Raw genomic sequence first — 18450 nt, 5'->3', positions numbered from 1 at the left:
AACGATTTTATCCGAGTTGCATAATCCAGTAATGCAAACGTTATTTGATATTTCTCCTCGAAAAGGATTCATCCTTACCCAAAAGCCAGAGCCGTAAACATTTGTCGCACCAGAGAGGAACGCGTGCCTTTCTCGTGGCTAGCGTGGCTGTGTTTCTTCGTCTCTTTTGCAACCATTAAGGACACTGGTCAAATCCCTGTTACATGCAAAAAAAAAAAAAAATACAAACTTGATCTTCTCCACCGTTATTCATCTACCATGCATTTAAAAAGAAGCAGCTCAAAGCCTTTGTTCCGTACTCGTTAATACAAAATGGCTGAAATACGAGACGATTGTGGCAACCCGATTCAGCTCACTGACGAACATGGAAACCCGGTCGAGTTAACAGATGAACGTGGGCAACCCATGCAACTTAAAGGTGTGGCTGTCACGACTGTCGAGGCCGAAACGCACCCTGCAACTGAAGCTGAACCTACCGCTGAGACTGGTGCAGGAGAGCATGGCCAGCAGGGGCAGCAGCATGAGGAGGCCATTTCTCGATCCAGTAGCTCCAGCTCGGTGAGCTATTTTCTAAATAAAAAATGATTCCTACAAAATTTAGGACGTACATTTTTTTAAACAAAATATATCCATTCATAAAAATTCTTGATTTCTTCATGTTAGATCTTTTTTCAAAGAGTTTGTAATTAATATCATAGACTTATGTCAAGCATTTACTAATGCAATCAGTATATTAAAATTACACTTTCATCTCAGTTTAAATATAGTATTTTTTTCACTTTTAGATGATCTCTTAATTTTTTTAAAAACAATTCAAAAACTTAGATAGCAATGCTACCTTATCACAAGATTCTCCATTTATTAATATATGTATACGCGAATTCATTTTTTAAAATTTGTTGAAATCAGCCTGAGATGAAAAATTGAAATGATACCTAATAGCAGGTAATGCAAGTTCAGCTTTTGGCTGTTAAAACGAATCTCTTTCTTTTTGCATTTTCACAAGTCGCAATGAAATATATATAACTGATTAAATACACATGAAATTTTTTCGTCATCTATTCCTGTTTGTTGCAATATTGCAGTCCGGTGATGATCATGGACAAGGTGTCAGGAGGAAGAAGGGAATAAAGGAGAAAATAAAGGAGAAGTTGACTGGTGGAAAGCACAAGGATGAGCACTCACACACCACTACCGTTACTAGCACAGCCACAACCACTATATCTAGCAGTCCTGGAACTTATGAACACCAGGAGCATGAGAAGAAAAGTATGATGGAGAAAATCAAGGAAAAATTGCCTGGCCATCATAGGACTACTTAGAAAATTCATGATATATATATATATAAATATATATATGTAAATGGCCATCTAAATTCTGTCTGTAACTTTGTTTCTTGTCGAGGTGTGCATCGTGTTTTAGATTTCTTTTGTGCAAAAGAGTTTGAGCCGTGGATTTGTGTCACGGGGGTGGATATAAACTGCGTGCATCGACATGTATTAGATTTTGTTAAAACTCTGTTTTAATGTTCTACTTTTGTGTATCTCAAATACTCGGTCGACTCTGTAATGATAGGAAATAATGATAATTACTTGGCCACTATACATATATCAACCTGCCTATACGTGAGAATATTGAAATTGAACATTAATATCAATTTTGAGCCCCCAAAAACTACATTAATATCCCTGAAAGCTAGATATCTGACATGAGAGAAGGTATTATCAGGTTCTAATGAGGTAACTATTCCACCCTCTGCTCCCTCTGTTTCTGGGTGGATGCATGGTCATCACTTTTTGGAAAAGGTATCGTAAATCTTTTATGAGATACACGGGTGTAAACAAGCAAAAGGGAAGTGCATCCAATCTTAGAGGGCGAACGTGTGGTCCTTTGATGTAAGAAGCAATTGTCATTGATGTAAATGTCATGGTTTTCATGTTTGCAGAAGGTTCCCCACTATCTCAGCTGCGTAGGCTCATCGTCGAGCCATGGCTTTTGGAAATGTGACAATAACCTTTATGTGAGAGTTGGGTATGACTCAGAAATGCACCCAAATCGGCATAGAACTTTTCCACGCTGTTGCCAGTGTTCTGATGGCTTTGTGGCTGCAGGGTTTGTGTTGGTGTCGATCGGCAGCCCACGATGTAAACGGAAAGACCTAAGTAACGACGACGACTATTGTATTGACATTTTAGCAAGGAATGCCGCATATTCTGATTTGTTGAGACAATTAGAATAAAATCTGTGTCCTAAACGGATTTGTCGGAATCGTTTTAATAATCTTTACCGTACGTTGTTTTTGTCCTCGGTCTCCACCGTCTCCCATCTCTCCCCGAGTGTCTGTATTCTCTCTCTGCGTATATAAAAGGCTTGTTTTCCCTCTCCCGGTCTCTGTGGTGATGATCCTACAGTCCAGCCTTGTCTCCCAAACCCCTTTATTCCTCTCCTCCTTTCCAAGCCCTTCCATTACCACTCCCACTCCCAGTCCCATTCCATTCCCACCACCTCTCTCTCATTCACCGAACCCCCCAATCTTCGTTTTCCTCTAACTCAATCTTGCCACCGGTCGCAATGGCCTCCAACTCCAACCTCTCCAATGGCGTCGCCTGTGCCGTTCAACAACTAGACTTTCAAGGTTCCGAGACTGATCGCTTTTCCGAGGTCGCGAACAAGGCCGCCGATGCCGCCGGAGAAGTCATTCGGAAGTATTTCCGAAAGAAATTCGAGATTCTCGAAAAGAAGGATCTGAGTAAGCACTCTCTCTGAGAGTGGGACATAGGGGGTTTTGACTTTCAGTTGGTATTTGCTCTGTTTGGTTACTGACAAAATTTTAGGAAAGCAAAAGGATAGTGATTTTTCGAGTGTTGCTTTGGCATTGAAAAGTAAAAATAAAACTGAGATAGAAGTGAAAAAACTTCAAAGTTTACGTGAATTATTCAACAAACAAGCTCCCTTAATAAAGCTGAGATAAAAGTGACAAAACTGATTTTCTCCACCACTTCTTCAGGAACAAGCTCCCTTAATAAAGCATAATTTGGTCCTGTTTCATCCATCAAGGAAGAAAGGGAGGTAAAAAACAAAATCATTTTCATTTCCTTATACAGGACCTACTCGCATTCTAGTTGGCTGGCTTAGTTGAAGAGAGACTACTGCTTAGATTGGTACTTCTAGTTCTAGCATTCTAGATAACGGCAATTTAAATTTTTCTCTCTACTTTTTGAAACGCCCATGCTCAAGAGTAAGTTGTCATATTTTGTCTATGTCTTATGGTTTGTCATAATTTACATGTTATGCTGCAGGTCCTGTAACAATTGCCGATCAAGCAGCAGAGGAATCCATGGTTTCAATTATACTAGAGAGTTTTCCTTCTCATGCAATGTACAGGATTGATGTTTCTCCCTGATATTTTTTTTCAAGGGAGTTGGCCTTTTCATAACCCTTCGGTTTACAGTCATGAATTTTGCTTTATTTCGTGGATTTTATAATCACTTTTTTTTTTTTTTTTTGCAATTATTCCTTACCCAAGAAAAAGAAGAAGAAAATATGCTAATTCCTTGTTCTGTTTTCTCTTCCTTCTATAAAATGGAAATTTTAATCAAACGATACCAAGTTTTTGTATTAAGCTAGTTGCGTCTAGACTCCAGACTTCATTTTCTCATTTCTCAAATAATGTTTTCATTTCCTATCTTCTCCTTAACTGTCAAAGAGAAGTATTAATCGCAATGGGTGGATGAGGTTGTGGTTCAAGACTCATTGTGTGTGTTTAAATTACCGATATGTCAGATTTTTTATATGAGGTGATTATGTTTTATTTCCTATTGCTAACTTGATATATATTCACAGTTATGGAGAGGAGAATGGATGGAGGGGCAAAGAGAAGTTTGCCGAATATGTTTGGGTTTTAGATCCAATAGATGGGACAAAGAGTTTCATCACTGGTATTTTTCTTCCTATTCTTTATATGTCATCATCATTGGGCTTAAGCTTTCTTCATATACATAGATAATTCCAAACTTCTATTTGTTTCCAGGAAAACCCTTGTTTGGTACACTCATTGCACTGCTATACATGGGTAGACCAGTAAGTATTCCTCTGCTGCATTTTTAGTGCATTTTGGAAATGCAATCTTGTGGTTAATATAAAAGATGGGTTTTCATATGATGCAATGTATGAAAATCTATAAGCATGCAATTTATAATCTCTAGTGCGTGAGTTATATTATGTAAGAATATCTATCAAATCGCATATGATAATTTTATTATATAGGATCATGAGGTCCCTGTACTAGATTTCAATCATTTAATTTGTCACTTTTTGTCTCATTGGTGGAAATGTGCCAGTTGAATTTAGACAGTTATGTGGATAGTTGAACTTGTGAAATTAGATGTGAACTTAAAGTTATAAGCTTTTTTTTTTGTTTTTCAGATTCTTGGCATAATCGATCAGCCTGTTCTGGGAGAAAGATGGATTGGGAGAAGTGGAAGGAAAACAACACTAAATGGACAAGAAGTGTCTACCCGCTCTTGTGCAAAACTGTCACAAGCCTACTTGTATGATTAAATACATTTCTTGGTCTGAAGCAAAACAGACAAAAAAAAAAAAAAAGTGTGCAGGAAGTAAAACATGTGATATTTTTCCTCGCATTTGCATTTTATTGGGAGGATGGTGAAACTCTTTGTGCATAATTTCTGTGAGTAGTGGGATCTATAAGCTGTTTTCTATTTGCTTTTCTGCTCTCCCTCATTTTCTCTGTTTAGGTACACTACAAGTCCACATCTGTTCAGCGGAGATGCAGAAGAAGCATTTGGTCGTGTTAGAAACAAGGTCTATGTTTTATCTTCTTAAACATGACTTTGAAAAGGAGGCTGTGTGTGGTATTAAAATTCTTTCCTATTCCTGGGATGTGCTTATGATTTGAGTAAAATCTACAATAAAATCATGATACTGCAGAGCATTTAAATGTGTTTTGGTAATTTTTATGTTTACTCATGTTTTTCCTCTTTCTTTATGCTTATACTTCACCGGCATTTCAGACAATTTTTGGGCCGATTTTAACTGGCATCACCGGATGGTTTCTGTATAAAATTTTCTGACATTTTTAGCAAAAAATGATAAAATTTGATCCTTGGTACACAGTTTGATTCACCATTTCCTATGTTGCAAAACAAATTGGAATGCAAGTTCATTGATACGCTGTGCTCCTTTCAATGTTTGTACGATCCACAGGTAAAAGTGCCATTGTATGGCTGTGACTGCTATGCTTATGCTCTTTTGGCCTCTGGTTTTGTGGATCTAGTTGTAGAATCTGGTCTAAAGGTAAGCTGCAGTCATTTTTGTTTTATATTGTTGACCGACGCCTAAGTTCATCTCATCTAATAATTACAACTTTTTCAAACTTTCAAATAAAATACAATAAAGAATGCAACTTTTTTAAATTCTAAAATAAAATAATATTATAATAATATTTTATGCAACTTTCATCTCGTCTTAACTCATTTTTCAAATCAAGCCTGACACCGTGGACATGTTTGGTCACTGGTATGTCTCTGTTCCCATTAAGGGCCAGTAATTGTTCCTAGCTATTCAAGCAAAGACAACTAGTGAACATGGCATAAGTTACACCTTTCATGTCCAGGGTTTTCCTTTTTTTTTCCTATTATTTTGAACTTCTTTTGCTTTGCTAATCATCTTATGCAGATAACTATCATGTTCCTATCTAATCAAACCTTGTAACTCTATTTTCCCAGCCATATGATTTTCTTTCACTGGTACCCGTTATAGAAGGTGCCGGGGGTGTTATAACTGATTGGAAAGGAAACCAGCTTCAGTGGGAGGCTTCTCCAGATTCATGTCCAAAAAGTATGCTTATTATCTCCTAAGTTTCTCCAGTTTCCTGCATGCTTATTTGCTTTATTTCCCAGGTTTTAACGTAGTGGCAGCTGGGGACAAACAGATTCACCAAGAAGCCCTAGATTCATTACAATGGCAGTGAAGATTAGCATCCAACTGAAATATGCAAAAGACTGCCATTCCTAGCTCGAGTCCTTTCATTGCATGGATTCAGATATTGATATTAGGAAAAAGTACTTAGTATATGTAGATGGATGAATAGTATTTAAAAATAAAAAGAAAAAAAACCACATAGGAAGAACTGCATTTCTCATTTTCTACTTTCATGTACTGCACAATGAAAAGCAATATGTTCAGGGTAATTTTCAATGTATCATACATTGAATTTCATAAGCCAGATCCTCCCTCCACCTTAATTTTGTTGGCTTTCAAGAAATCCAATAATTACACCGGAGGTACTTTGTAATTTGAAGGTGTCCAGAAAGAACTGTGCAATTAATACAGTTATTTATACGATATATGTATGTTTATTTATGGGGTTTCTGAGAAGGTTTCAAGCTAATGAAAAGCAGTACTGCCATTGGTATATCTTAAAACATGTACTCTGTAATGATGAAAGGTTTGCAATTAATTTGCGCTCATGTGGCAGTATAATGATTAAAATCCAGGTTTTAGAGTTAATACTAGATTAATAATGATCTAGAGTTAAAATAAAATCATGAATTTAGTTTAGGCATAGTTTGGAGTCAGAGTTGATATCGATTCATCTCATTTTATTATTATAATTTTTTTAAATTTTTATACAAAATATAATAAATAATTTAATTTTTTCAAATTCTAAAATAATAATAATATTAAAAATAATATTCTAACAATATTTTATTCAACTATCAATTTTTATTTTAACTCATCTCATCTAAACTCATTATTCAAATTTTACCTTAATCATTATCTTAATTATGCTGAACCGCTTGCTTGTTGCAATTAGGGTGAAATTTAAGTTTTAAGCTAGCCTTAGTTTGTTTACACATATCATCTAATTATTATAATTTTTTTAAATTTTTAAATAAAATATTATAAATAGTTCAATTTTTTTAAATTTTAAAATAAAAATTTTATTTTAATAATATTTTCTTTAATTTTTAACTTATATCTAATCATCTAATCAAAATAAGTTTAAGACTACTGGTGACGGACATAAATATTTTTAAAAAATAATAACAATTAAGGGACTTGTTACAAGGCAATAAAACCGAGTACTTATCTAGGATAGGTTCGGCGGAGATCGATCCATCTTCTCCTTTATATTTATGGGTTATTCCGATAATATTAATATTTTAACCGAAAGTATTTTGAAAATGATCAAAACTTAGTTCACAATTCTCAAAACTTATCACATTCAACTATAGTCTATGTTCAAAAAATCAAAATATGATGAAGTCTATAATTTTTAGAAGAGAAATGCATTAGCCATGCAATCATGAGCATAATTTAGTATTTTAACTGTAAAATTAAATGCAGTTCTACGTCACAACTAAATTTTTTATTCTCATTTGTGTTTTATTTATGGACACTTCGGTTACCATTCAAACATACCATTTGAGCTTCCCGCTTTCTTATGTTGGGAGGGAGATGGATAGCCATCAGCTAGCTGTTCATGTATTGATCTATTAAGGCCAACTATTTGATACCCAGACCCAATTATCAAGGCCAATGACACCATCACGCTGGACTTGAAAGCCAACAAAATTGTCTATTTCATCAAGTTTGATGTTGGGAATGTTGTCATGGTGACTGGTGGAAGAAACATGGGTCGTGTTGGAATAATTAAGAACAAGGAGAAGCAAAAGGGAAGCTTTGAAATAGTTCACATACAAGATGCCCTTGGTCATGAGTTTGCAACCCATCTTGGAAATGTTTATAGCATCGGCAAGGGTACGAAGCCATGGGTCTCTCTTCCCAACGGCAAGGGTATCAAGTTGTCCATCATTGAAGAGGCAAGGAAGAGTACCTCAATGACCCGCATGCCGAACACCATTTCGGAAAGATGGTGCGAGCACAAGATGGATTTCTCAGAAGGTTGAAGACGATATGGTGCAACATGGGATGGGTTTCTCAGAAGGTTGAAGACGAAATGGTGCGAGCATGGGATGAGTTTCTCAGAAGGTTGAAGACAAAATGGTGCGGGTTGGGTTCGTTTATTAAAGACGAAGAAGGTTGAAGAAGAAATGTTCAAACAAGCGGCTTTATCTTTTAATTTTTGAACGTTTACAACGTGGCATTCCATGTCAAGCGGGAAGTGGGAGCGGGACATTTGAGCGGGCGCATAACATTTTCCTTTATTTATATATGCCCAAGTGTATCAAAATTATTACATGTCAAAAAAATTTTTTTTTTCCAGAGCACTCGAATATTTAATTTACTAGGTAGGTTTAATTTTGATTGAAAATTAGAGCATATATATATATACACACACTCACATCATAATTGATATATATGTGAGTCACATGAAAATGAAGCTATAAATTTCGGTCTTCTCCCTTTCAAATCTTTTAGTAATATTTGTTATATCTATATATATACATACTTACATGAAAATGAAGCTATAAATTTCGGTCTTCTCCCTTTCAAATCTTTTAGTAATATTTTTTATATCCTCCATACCGGAAAACTTTTATTAGCACTTACTTTCTCTGGCCTGCCTCTTTCATGATCAGTTTCTTATTGGCTAATTTTTTGCCTCATTTTTTTTTAATTTCTAGTTAATTAAATTACTACCAAAACAATGTTGAGATCAAATAAAATAAAAATGTGTTTTTGATCTTCACATCTGCAAATGATACTGACCCTGAATTGAGAAAACTATACACACACACAGACACACACGCACATACACGCAATACAAGCAAATTAACAAATTCATGAGGAGCAGACGCACTCGGATATATGTCAACCCGACTCAACCTCGTTATATTGCAGATAGATTGGATACATAATGCAGTACTTTATCTAAACAAGCTATACATATAACCCATTATATATGAGGGTTCAAAACTTAGTATATATGGTTTTTATATGTCATAATATAGTGGATCATCATCTACTTCATTTATTTAGATACTATTGTACGTCACTCCTGCACATGACTGCCAATCTTAATGACTAAAACATCAGTTGGGTATGAGTTTGAAAGGAGGCTTAACAAGAGCTGGTGCTGGATCGTATCTTCCATAGTCTTTGGTGTTGGCCCTAAGAAGCCTTTCATGGACAGAAATTATGTCCTGATCGTCATTTGGTATTCCCTAGCCAGCAAAAACCAGACATTGAATCAGCAAATCTGAGGTTCTTGTGCATGTTAATTAACGATATTCATCACAGTTATTTTACAAGAATATTAATGTACCTAGAATGTTAAAGTAATTAATTACTGCTTCTCAAATTTGATTATTATTACAGTAATTCATCCTCTGGTGCTTTTGATCGTGCATGCATAATATGAAATGGCTACAGAAAGAGACAACATGACCCCCACCCAACACAAACAATGAAAGGAAGTAAGAAAATAGCGATACTTATTTGACAAACCTCATTAAGTAGTGCATCCGCTTCTTTAGACAACTCACTGAAGAGCAGGGACTGCCGGACTGCAAAGGCAATTCAAACATAGAATTAATGGTGTAAACTTCTCCTCTTATGTTGCATATTTTAGACAATTTATATGCTTAATATAGAGTATATGCGTGCTTCAGATGGAAGTAATGCTCGTAAAAAGGGGGAAAACAGCTTATAATTTTGTTCACATGCCTTGCACTAATATTAGCATGATCAGGAAAAGAAGATATAGATCAAGCGCATGGAAACTTTCCATGAGCAACGTGTTAATAAAACATCAAGCTCAAAGACCCACCTGCAAGACTAGTTGATAAGAGTACTGATGCCAAAATGAGGAAGAGGAGACTGAATTTCTTGAGAAGAATGATCAGACCCATTTTAGGACGCAATTTGTGTTCTGTAATTAAGCTCTTTTCTCATGCAAGAGAATGGTCCCAATTAATGATGCTTCCTGGATAATACATTATAAGGAAAATGAAATCTATTTCTCAGAGTGGGAGCTAGCATGCATAGAGAGAAGCTGATCAAAATTGATAGTACTTGATTAAAAAAGAACGCAAGTTTCATTCCCGTTTAAATTTAATAATCAAACAATAAAAAGGGGAAGGAGACCACCTTTCTGTTGTTGGGGCACTAAGTCTAAGAATTAGTTAGTGGATTCACTGAGTTGATATGTTAATTTAAGATGATAATCCTCATGAGATCATGACGCCTAGCTAGTGAAAACTACCAGAATGCCCCCTCCAATTTTATATATAAAACAAAACTTAACTGCATGATAATAATTAAGAGAAATGCTACATACAATCGTAGAATTTACAAGCGCCGTTCAATCGTTTAGAAAAAGAGTGGGGGTCTATTAATAAAAAATTATTATTATTTTTATATAGATCCCGTATTTATTTACTTTTTTCAAAATGATTGCGAGGCGCTTGAGCACTTACGACTACAACTATCATTTCTCACTAATTAATAATTTCAACTTCTTAATCATAATTTCTATCAAATGCCAGCAAGCTAGCATTAATGCAATGTATGGCATCCAGATGAAAGCTGGAGCTAAATCGATATCATATATGCTAATTAGGCTGCGTTTGGATGTTAAACTGAGTTGAGTTGAGATGATAAAATATTGTTAGAATATTATTTTTTAATATTATTATTATTTTAAAATTTGAAAAAGTTGAATTGTTTATTATATTTTGTGTTGAGATTTAAAAAAATTGTAATGATGAGTTTAGATAAGTTGAGATGAGTTTAAGCATGAGTGTGCAATATATATATATAGAATTAATGTACTTGGGGTGGGGTTGCCTCGATCATGTATATAATAGGCTTTCGGCTCATACATACATATATATATATATATGTATATATATATCTCATTTGCCTCAAAATTATGCAAAATATGTATGCATGTATATTGGAGCTAGTGTCTAGAATTGTATTTTCAGGTTTCAACTGCTTAAGCATTAGCTGTTCGAAAGGGGTGGAGTGCAAACTTGGAAAGCATGCATATTGCTCGTGATTAGTGGATTATTTTGCCATGCTTATATTTTTTTAAAAAGCATATATATTAGCTATATAGGTTGGTATAAAATTATAGCTTTTTGCGGATGACAAGTGCTCTCAATTATCGGTAAAGACAAAGACAACGCACCAAATACCACTGATGGTGGAGAATAAAGAGATCGAAGCACTGTACGTGGAGGTTTATATATAATAATAATCATATCTTTGCTTACTTTTCTAACCAAGTGGTAGTACTGCATGCTAGGGCGGGCAGGTCCCCTTAATTAATGATCAACTAAATCCTCATTATTATATAATCCGATCAGTGTGATATCGATCGATCGATCACTGTGATCGATATTTTGTCATTAATTTCAAGCACGCCTGCAGATCAGGCAAATGATGCATGTACGTAGTAATTTTTTCGATATCCCACTTTTCAGTTGATGATCTCCAAGTGAAAAGATGACATTGGAACGTACCTAATAATTATATACTTGAGCTGATGCATGCCATTAACCATTAACCTAATTATTATTTGTGATAACTTTAATTAACAATTAAGTATCTCCAAGCACTACTAACTTTGATCTTGATTTTGTTACATTGCCTTTGGATGCAGTACTAAAGCGAAACTTGCCTTATATACTTTGGCCTTTATCTTCAATTCATGTCCATCCCTTATCGGTATTCTTTTTCTCCTCCTTTTTAGTAAAAAAAAATTATTCTTTGGTCAATATCTCTAGACCTAAAAGTAAGAGAATGACAGAAAATTATAACAACAACAATATAATAATAATAATAATAATAATAATAATAATAATAATAATAATAATAATAATAGTGGGTTAACATGAGTTGACCTCTAATATTGGACCCCCAACAAAGAAATTAGCATATGTTGGACAAAGTCACGAAGGTCGGACCGATCTCTATTTTTTAAGAACAAAGAGAAAATGATGATGAGGGTCATGCTCTATGCTTTCCATGATATCAAAATTATGTCATTGTCGAATTCAGAATATTAGGAATGCAATTAATTAAGAAGAATTTTACAAAAACTAATTAATTAATTGGTAGATATTATATAGTTTTCCCATATACTTACAGTGGCTTCCAGAAGAGAACAGTTTGAGCCAATATACATGAAAATCCAATATCACGACTCTCCAATAAATGTTGTTGCAGAAGATAAGGATCAAGCAATGATTTTAAAATCATGGCCAAAACCAAAACGTAATTTCAAATTAAAGTGATCATTTGAAAGTGCTGCATACTTTAAAATATTTAAATCGATCGAAATCAAGGACCACAAGTGGGAACTGGTGTTGAAATTGGTCGCTAAATTAATGGCTTCTAAAAACTGTGTTTTCTCTTATTGGTAAAAGTAAAAATCATTGTATAAAGGAAAAACGAAAAACAAAAATTACCAATAAAAATGTTATTAAAAATCCATCCACTAAATGGATAAGAAGACATGAGTAGACAAAAACCCACCACATCAATATAAAGAAATTTTATACACTATATTATCATCTCACTCTCATCTCGCTATATAAGATGTGGTATATTTATCACTATTAAATGATCGTTTATATATATGTCACATCTTATATAATAAGATGAAAATGTGGTGTATAATATTAAGCACTGTAATTTTCAGTTTGGTGAAAGTTAAAAGCCGGCCAAGCAAGCCAGGGGTGATGGTTTATTGGGCAGTATAGTAATCAAAGTGGCAACGACAAGGACTAAATATGTGATTATGGGGATCCCAAAATTGTACTATTGTGAAATGTTATGAAAATACACACACTAACGATGACAAATAAAGTAAAAACAACAATGACGCACAATATACGTGGTTAGGCAAATTGCCTACATCCACGGAGCTGCAAAAATCTTATTAACCAAAGGAGATTACAATCACTCATTCTCAACTCACACTCTTTAGGACTTTTTGCTCTCTCACACAATATGCACTCACTAGACAATTGTTCTCTCTCAAAATATGCTTGAGGCCATCCGACACAAGTATAATATGAAATATATATTGAGTGGCGCTGGAAACCCTAATTTGTCAAAACTGCGTACTTTGCTCGAGAGACGTGTCGAGCGCTCCTCGAGCGAACAACCAAATGAATATTGGCTCGAGCGGAGTGTCGAGCGAGGGTCGAGCGAACACTAGGGTTTGTGTCTCGCTCGAGTGTATTGTCGAGCGGGACTCTTAGACTTGAGCTTTGCTCGAGCGGTATATCGAGCTACGTCGAGCGAACTTTGGCTCGAGCCAACTGTCGAGCCAACTTTCAGCAAATACTTTTTCAGCTCCAAAACCAGTCTCCACATATACCTCAACAATCTCCCACTTGGAGACTGGGTCTCCACATGCCAGCCACTGTTTCCAGCCAAGCCCTACCATCTCTGCAGCTCACAGCTCCCGTTTTCAAGCTAGAAGACGCATTGAAGTCAAGCTTGACTTCAGTCTTCCACATACATCGCCCTTAGTCAGCACATCCACAGGGTGATTCACAACTCCCACTGCACTAGGAGTATCCGGTCTCAAACCGATCTTGGCAACCTTAGCCAACTTTCTCAGGCTTTCATGAGGAACGATAAAGCTGACTCCCTTTGGCTTCCTCACATGTTTTGGGCGATCAGGCCTGTCTTTTTGCACTTTTGTATTTCCCTACACATCATTGGATCATTATATTAAATACAAAGAGTTAGATCTCTTATCATGCGCTAGGATCAGCGCACCCTTAGTGATCTTCCAAGCTCCTCTAGAAAACGCTACTGCAAAACCGTTGTCATCAAGCTGTCCCACAGAGATAAGGTTTTTTTTCAGATCTGGAACATGTTTAACTTGTTGTAAAGTTCACACATTCCTGTTTGGAAGTGTGATGTGCACATCACCCATTCCCATTGCATCCAGTACCTCTCCATCAGCCGCATACATTTTTTCAAAATCAACAGCAACATAATTTTGCATGATTTCTTGATGTGAGGTGCTATAGAACAAAGACCCTGAATCCAACACCCATTCATCAATCGAATTGTGCACTGCAAGAAGTAAGGCATCATGAATTTCTCCTGCCACTACATTCATAGCAGCATCATCAGAACTTTCTTGATTCTTGCAGTTTCTCTTGATGTGGTCCGGCTTGCCACAACTCCAGCATGTGATCTGCTGCCCAGATCTCATCTTGCTCTTCCCTCTGCTCTTGGAGTTTGACCTGTCATATCCTTTGCCTCTATTGTCAACAATCAGGGCCGATCCAGAACACGAGGACTCACCCAAGTCTCTCCTACGTACTTCTTCAGCAAGCACCATGTCACGTATGTTATCGTAGGTTAGTTTTGTCTTGTTGACTGAACTACTCACAGCCATCCTCATGGCCTCCCAACTATTTGGCAACGATGCCAACAAAATCAACACTCTGATCTCATCATCAAACTCAATCTCTATAGAAAATTGATTTGTGATCGTTTTGAATTCATTCAAGTGTTGGGTTACAGACATGCCTTCAGACATCTTTAGATTGAACAATTTATTCATCAAATGTACCTTATTATTCGCAAACGGATTTTCATACATACTAACAAAGTCGCCATGAGATCTACCGTGGTTCTCTCCTTACTGATGTTGTGGGCCACTGTTCTGGACAAAGTCAGCCGAACAAGACCTAGAACCTGTCGATTTAACAGGGTGCACTCAACATCAGCCATGCTCTCTGGCTTCTTTCCCAATAATGGAAGGTGGAGCCTCTTCCCATAGAGATAATCCTCGATCTGCATCTTCCAGTACCCAACATCAGTGCTGTCAATCTTCTCGATCCCGGGTGCATTCACTTTATCTTCAGTCACCATTCTCCTTCAGATCCGACCTTAGCTCTTGATACCAGTTGTTGTGAAATATTATGCAAATACACACACACGATGACAAATAAAGTAAAAGCAACACAATCAATAGCACAATGCACAACAATATATGTAGTTTGGCAAATTGCCTACGTCTATAGAGCTGCAGAAATTTTATTAACCAGAGGAGATTACAATCACTCAATCTTAACTCACACTCTATAGGAATTTTTGCTCTCTCACACAATATGCACTCACTAGACAATTGTTCTCTTTTAAAATATGTTTGAGGCCGTCCAACATAAGTCCAATATGACATATATATAGTGAGTGGTGCTGGAAATCCTAATTTGGCAAAACTGTGTATTTCACTCGAGCGGCGTGTCGAGTGCTCCTCGAGCGAACATCCAAATGAACATTAGCTCAAGCAGAGTGTCGAGCTAGGGTCAAGTGAACACTAGGGTTTGTGTCTCGCTCGAGCAGGGTGTCGAGCAGTACTCAGGCGGGATTGTCGGACTTGAGCTTAGCTCGAGCAATATGTAGAGCGACGTCGAGCGAACTTTGGCTTGAGCCAACTGTTGAGCCGATTTTCAGCAAACACTTTTTTAGTTTCAAAACCAGTCTCCACATATACCCCAACATTGTACCACATGATATTGATCATTTAAAACATATTTTGCTAGTAGACAAAGCGGATCCTAATTCTATGCGTAGTACTTGTGTTGTAAATGATGTTTTTTCAACACGTTAATATATATTTTTTGGACTTTATTGAATATTTGTTACTGTCAAGGTAAATTGACTTTATGCTGACTACATCAAAGTCACTATTCCCATTGCATGGTCCTAAGAAGCCAAAAAATAAATGAACTAAATCATATACAACAGTGTAAAAGCCCGACATCTCAAACAAAGACTCAAAATAAGCCTGAAGTATTCCATCTTTATTGAATATAAGCGATACTTTGAAATAAAAATATTTCATAAAATTGCCCACACTGCGTACGTAATTGATCTGGTAATCACCTATACTTAAGAGAGCAGCTCAAACAAAAACTCAATATATCCATCCACGGCTCTGAAATACTTGTGTCTCCAGTTCTTTTTAAGGATTAGGATCCCAAAGAAAGCCTAAAACCCGGGTGCATACGACATAGCTATAAAAAAAGATTGGATATGATAATTAAAAAGTAATGGGCAAAACTTATTAATTTAGTAATTGGCACCTTATGGAGTAATTAAAGTAAATCATTGGCACCTTATTGATACAAAAAAAAAAAAAAAAATGCCGTTAAACGTCCATATATATATATCCACTAATTAAATGGGTAAGCACTTTAATTTTCAGTTTCGTTTTAATACCATTTTTTCAGTACGTCTCCCTCTTGCTATGTGCATGTAGTGGTTTGCAGACAAAAGCAAAAGAAAAAGAAAAAGAAAAAGAATAAAAAATTGGTGGAAGTCAAGGCCGGTCAGGCTATATAGCCAGGCCCAGGGGTACTGGTGCTTCACTGGGCAGTATAGTAATGCAAGTGGCAACGACGATGAATAAATATATGAGCGCTGCTAGGTACAGTCCCAAATGAGACTCCGTGCAGGCCTCATGCGTTTGCATGTGCTTCGTTGGATAATGACCATACTGCCCCTCTTTCCTGAAACTGAAACAAAGAACGAAGTCTCCATCTGAAGAAAAATCTGAAAATTTCTTCCCCAAGTATAAAGAAATCTGAGCAGTTTTTTTCTCTCGTCTCCATCTGAAGCCAAATCTGAAAATTTTTTCCCTTCTCAAGTACAAAGAAAATCTGACGAAGTGGCAGTTTTTTTCTCTCTCCACCATTGTCGGCACCGTCTACCAGTGTCGAGTCAATATTCTCCTCCACCACCGTTAGCCGCCAACCACCACGTAAGGAATCTGTTTGTGCATAAAAAGAGTTGTTATAATGCTGAGATATGAGAAGTTTGGTTTCGTACAGATCTTGTTGTGCTAAGATAATCTTGCTAAACATAAATATGAAGGCGACGGCAAACAAACATCTTCGTACAGGCCTCAGAAAATGAATTATCAAACAATTTCCTGTTTCTATACAACTTATTCAACGCATGATTTGTAAGGAATGGAAACACGAAGAGGAAGAGCAACAGATGGTCTAAAGGCGACGACAATTTGAACAAGATGAAGAGATCTAAATTTTAATAAAACGACAACGTATAGACTTTTCATAAAACGACTAGTTTTAGTCGTGCGTGAGCAGTCCCCGAGTGGGGACTGCAAATAGAATTTTTCTAAATATATATATGATTATGGGGATCACAAAATTGTACCACTTGATATTGATCATCATTTAAAACGAATCTTGCGAGAATTAATTATATTCTTATGTTTTTTTTAAATAATATTAATTTATCTATTCAATTTATCTTTTCATTTTGAACACTTCATATATTTTAATTTTTTTTACTTAATAAGTAAAAAAATGATTATTAATATATTGATATTTTTTAAAAATATTTTTAAATGATAAAAAAATATGAATAAAATAATTAAAAAAATTAAAAAAATTAAATGATCTAGTGGTGATGCTTAGGCGGCGCCGCCTTTCTATTTAAAGGTATTTTTTCAACACCTTAATTTTCAGACTTTTTTCAATATTGGTTATTGCCAAGGTAAATTGACTTTCCGCTGACTGCATTAAAGTCACTATTCCCGCTTTAAGAGCTAGGCCATTGCCAAGTCTAAATTTTAACTAGAATTTAAAGTTTTAGCTATAACATTTATCTTTGACTAGGAGAATCTACATTGGACTAGTCATTAGATTAGTCAAAATAATAATATAATATTATTTTTTTAATTATTTTTTCATATTTTACAATTACACTAAATATATGTTAATTAATAATTTAATTTTATATTTAAATTATTATTTCCTAACAAATTTATTTCCTTAACCTATTATTTTTCATCTACAAAAAATATAGAAGTTCCAATTATCATATATAGAAGAACGTGAAATTATTAAACTAATAAGAGAAATGTGAAGTAAAAAAAACAACCAACAAGGTTCTCATGGCAGAGTCCAAACTCAGTTCAAAACATGACCATATTATGCATCTCCATAATACTACATCAGTGGAGTATGTGTGTCCTTCTATGCTAAAACATAACCATACACAAGCCATACACAAACCAGAAAATTAATTTAGTGCAAATACAAAAGAGTCCCAACCAAATTTAGCAACATAGTCCCATAAATTGTCTAGCAACACAGTTCCAAACTAAGTACAAATACAAAATAGGCCGATACAAAAGAGTCCAACAAATAAATACCAACACAGTCCCATTGAAGTCCAACAACACAGTCCCATTGAAGTCAGAAATTACCAACAGTCCACAAATTATATACCAAAAGAGTCAGAAAAGTTATCAAAACAGTCCATAAATTACCAACAAAGATAATATCCACAGTCCACGAATTTAGTTGCTACCCAGCCACATTTATCCAGCCCACATGTGGCTGGGCAGCCACTAAATTCTCAAAAAACATTAGTTCTATAAATATTAGAAGTTAGATATCTACATAATAAGGTGTCGAAAGAGAGTTAGATCTACCTCCGGAATGAAAT

At 35.6% G+C, this 18450-nt stretch overlaps 4 protein-coding genes across 5 annotated transcripts; 3 read left to right on the top strand and 1 right to left on the bottom strand.

Moving 5' to 3' along the window:
- Positions 1 to 265: 265 nt before the first annotated feature.
- On the top strand, positions 266 to 1543 carry LOC109014957 (embryogenic cell protein 40-like). The gene is made up of 2 exons (XM_018997452.2): positions 266 to 558; positions 1086 to 1543. The coding sequence occupies exons 1-2, from the start codon at positions 313 to 315 to the stop codon at positions 1320 to 1322; spliced, it is 483 nt and encodes a 160-aa protein (XP_018852997.1). The 5' UTR covers positions 266 to 312; the 3' UTR covers positions 1323 to 1543.
- A 119-nt stretch (positions 1544 to 1662) lies between these two features.
- On the top strand, positions 1663 to 6366 carry LOC108986922 (bifunctional phosphatase IMPL2, chloroplastic). Of its 2 annotated transcripts, none has more exons than XM_035684058.1 (9): positions 1663 to 2749; positions 3300 to 3378; positions 3844 to 3938; positions 4031 to 4080; positions 4426 to 4550; positions 4758 to 4824; positions 5227 to 5316; positions 5748 to 5859; positions 5954 to 6366. In XM_035684058.1, the coding sequence occupies exons 1-9, from the start codon at positions 2572 to 2574 to the stop codon at positions 6034 to 6036; spliced, it is 879 nt and encodes a 292-aa protein (XP_035539951.1). In that variant the 5' UTR covers positions 1663 to 2571; the 3' UTR covers positions 6037 to 6366. The 2 variants fall into 2 exon arrangements, with proteins under 2 accessions (XP_035539951.1, XP_035539952.1); XM_035684059.1 differs by having other exon boundaries at positions 1664 to 2749; positions 5922 to 6366.
- An 81-nt stretch (positions 6367 to 6447) lies between these two features.
- LOC108986940 (40S ribosomal protein S4-3-like) lies at positions 6448 to 7934 on the top strand. Its single transcript, XM_018959753.2, has 2 exons — positions 6448 to 6469; positions 7546 to 7934. The coding sequence occupies exons 1-2, from the start codon at positions 6448 to 6450 to the stop codon at positions 7932 to 7934; spliced, it is 411 nt and encodes a 136-aa protein (XP_018815298.2).
- An 864-nt stretch (positions 7935 to 8798) lies between these two features.
- Positions 8799 to 10008, bottom strand: LOC118344302 (protein CASPARIAN STRIP INTEGRITY FACTOR 1-like). Its single transcript, XM_035684825.1, has 3 exons — positions 9758 to 10008; positions 9436 to 9494; positions 8799 to 9152 (listed from the first exon to the last, which is right to left on the bottom strand). Exons 1-3 carry the CDS (start codon positions 9837 to 9839, stop codon positions 9021 to 9023), a joined length of 273 nt encoding a protein of 90 aa, XP_035540718.1. The 5' UTR covers positions 9840 to 10008; the 3' UTR covers positions 8799 to 9020.
- Between the last annotated feature and the right edge of the window lie 8442 nt (positions 10009 to 18450).

The sequence above is a fragment of the Juglans regia genome, chromosome 13, assembly GCF_001411555.2.
Source record: "Juglans regia cultivar Chandler chromosome 13, Walnut 2.0, whole genome shotgun sequence".
In the NCBI taxonomy this organism is placed as follows: Eukaryota; Viridiplantae; Streptophyta; class Magnoliopsida; order Fagales; family Juglandaceae; genus Juglans; species Juglans regia.
Note: the sequence above shows the minus strand (reverse complement) of the source record. Positions and strands in the feature narration are given on the sequence as shown.

What these genes read in the sequence shown, in the direction of transcription:
- LOC109014957 (XM_018997452.2), top strand. Translation starts at nt 313, where the DNA reads ATGGCTGAAATACGAGACGATTGTGGCAACCCGATTCAGCTCACTGAC. An exon ending in GATCCAGTAGCTCCAGCTCG is followed by an intron (nt 559 to 1,085) that starts GTGAGCTATTTT and finishes GCAATATTGCAG; the next exon opens with TCCGGTGATGATCATGGACA.
- LOC108986940 (XM_018959753.2), top strand. Translation starts at nt 6,448, where the DNA reads ATGTACTCTGTAATGATGAAAG. An exon ending in GTACTCTGTAATGATGAAAG is followed by an intron (nt 6,470 to 7,545) that starts GTTTGCAATTAA and finishes TTTGATACCCAG; the next exon opens with ACCCAATTATCAAGGCCAAT.
- LOC108986922 (XM_035684058.1), top strand. Translation starts at nt 2,572, where the DNA reads ATGGCCTCCAACTCCAACCTCTCCAATGGCGTCGCCTGTGCCGTTCAA. An exon ending in TTGGTCGTGTTAGAAACAAG is followed by an intron (nt 4,825 to 5,226) that starts GTCTATGTTTTA and finishes TACGATCCACAG; the next exon opens with GTAAAAGTGCCATTGTATGG. An exon ending in TCCAGATTCATGTCCAAAAA is followed by an intron (nt 5,860 to 5,953) that starts GTATGCTTATTA and finishes GGGGACAAACAG; the next exon opens with ATTCACCAAGAAGCCCTAGA.
- LOC118344302 (XM_035684825.1), bottom strand. Translation starts at nt 9,839, where the DNA reads ATGGGTCTGATCATTCTTCTCAAGAAATTCAGTCTCCTCTTCCTCATT. An exon ending in CTTATCAACTAGTCTTGCAG is followed by an intron (nt 9,495 to 9,757) that starts GTGGGTCTTTGA and finishes TTGCCTTTGCAG; the next exon opens with TCCGGCAGTCCCTGCTCTTC. An exon ending in CGGATGCACTACTTAATGAG is followed by an intron (nt 9,153 to 9,435) that starts GTTTGTCAAATA and finishes TTTGCTGGCTAG; the next exon opens with GGAATACCAAATGACGATCA.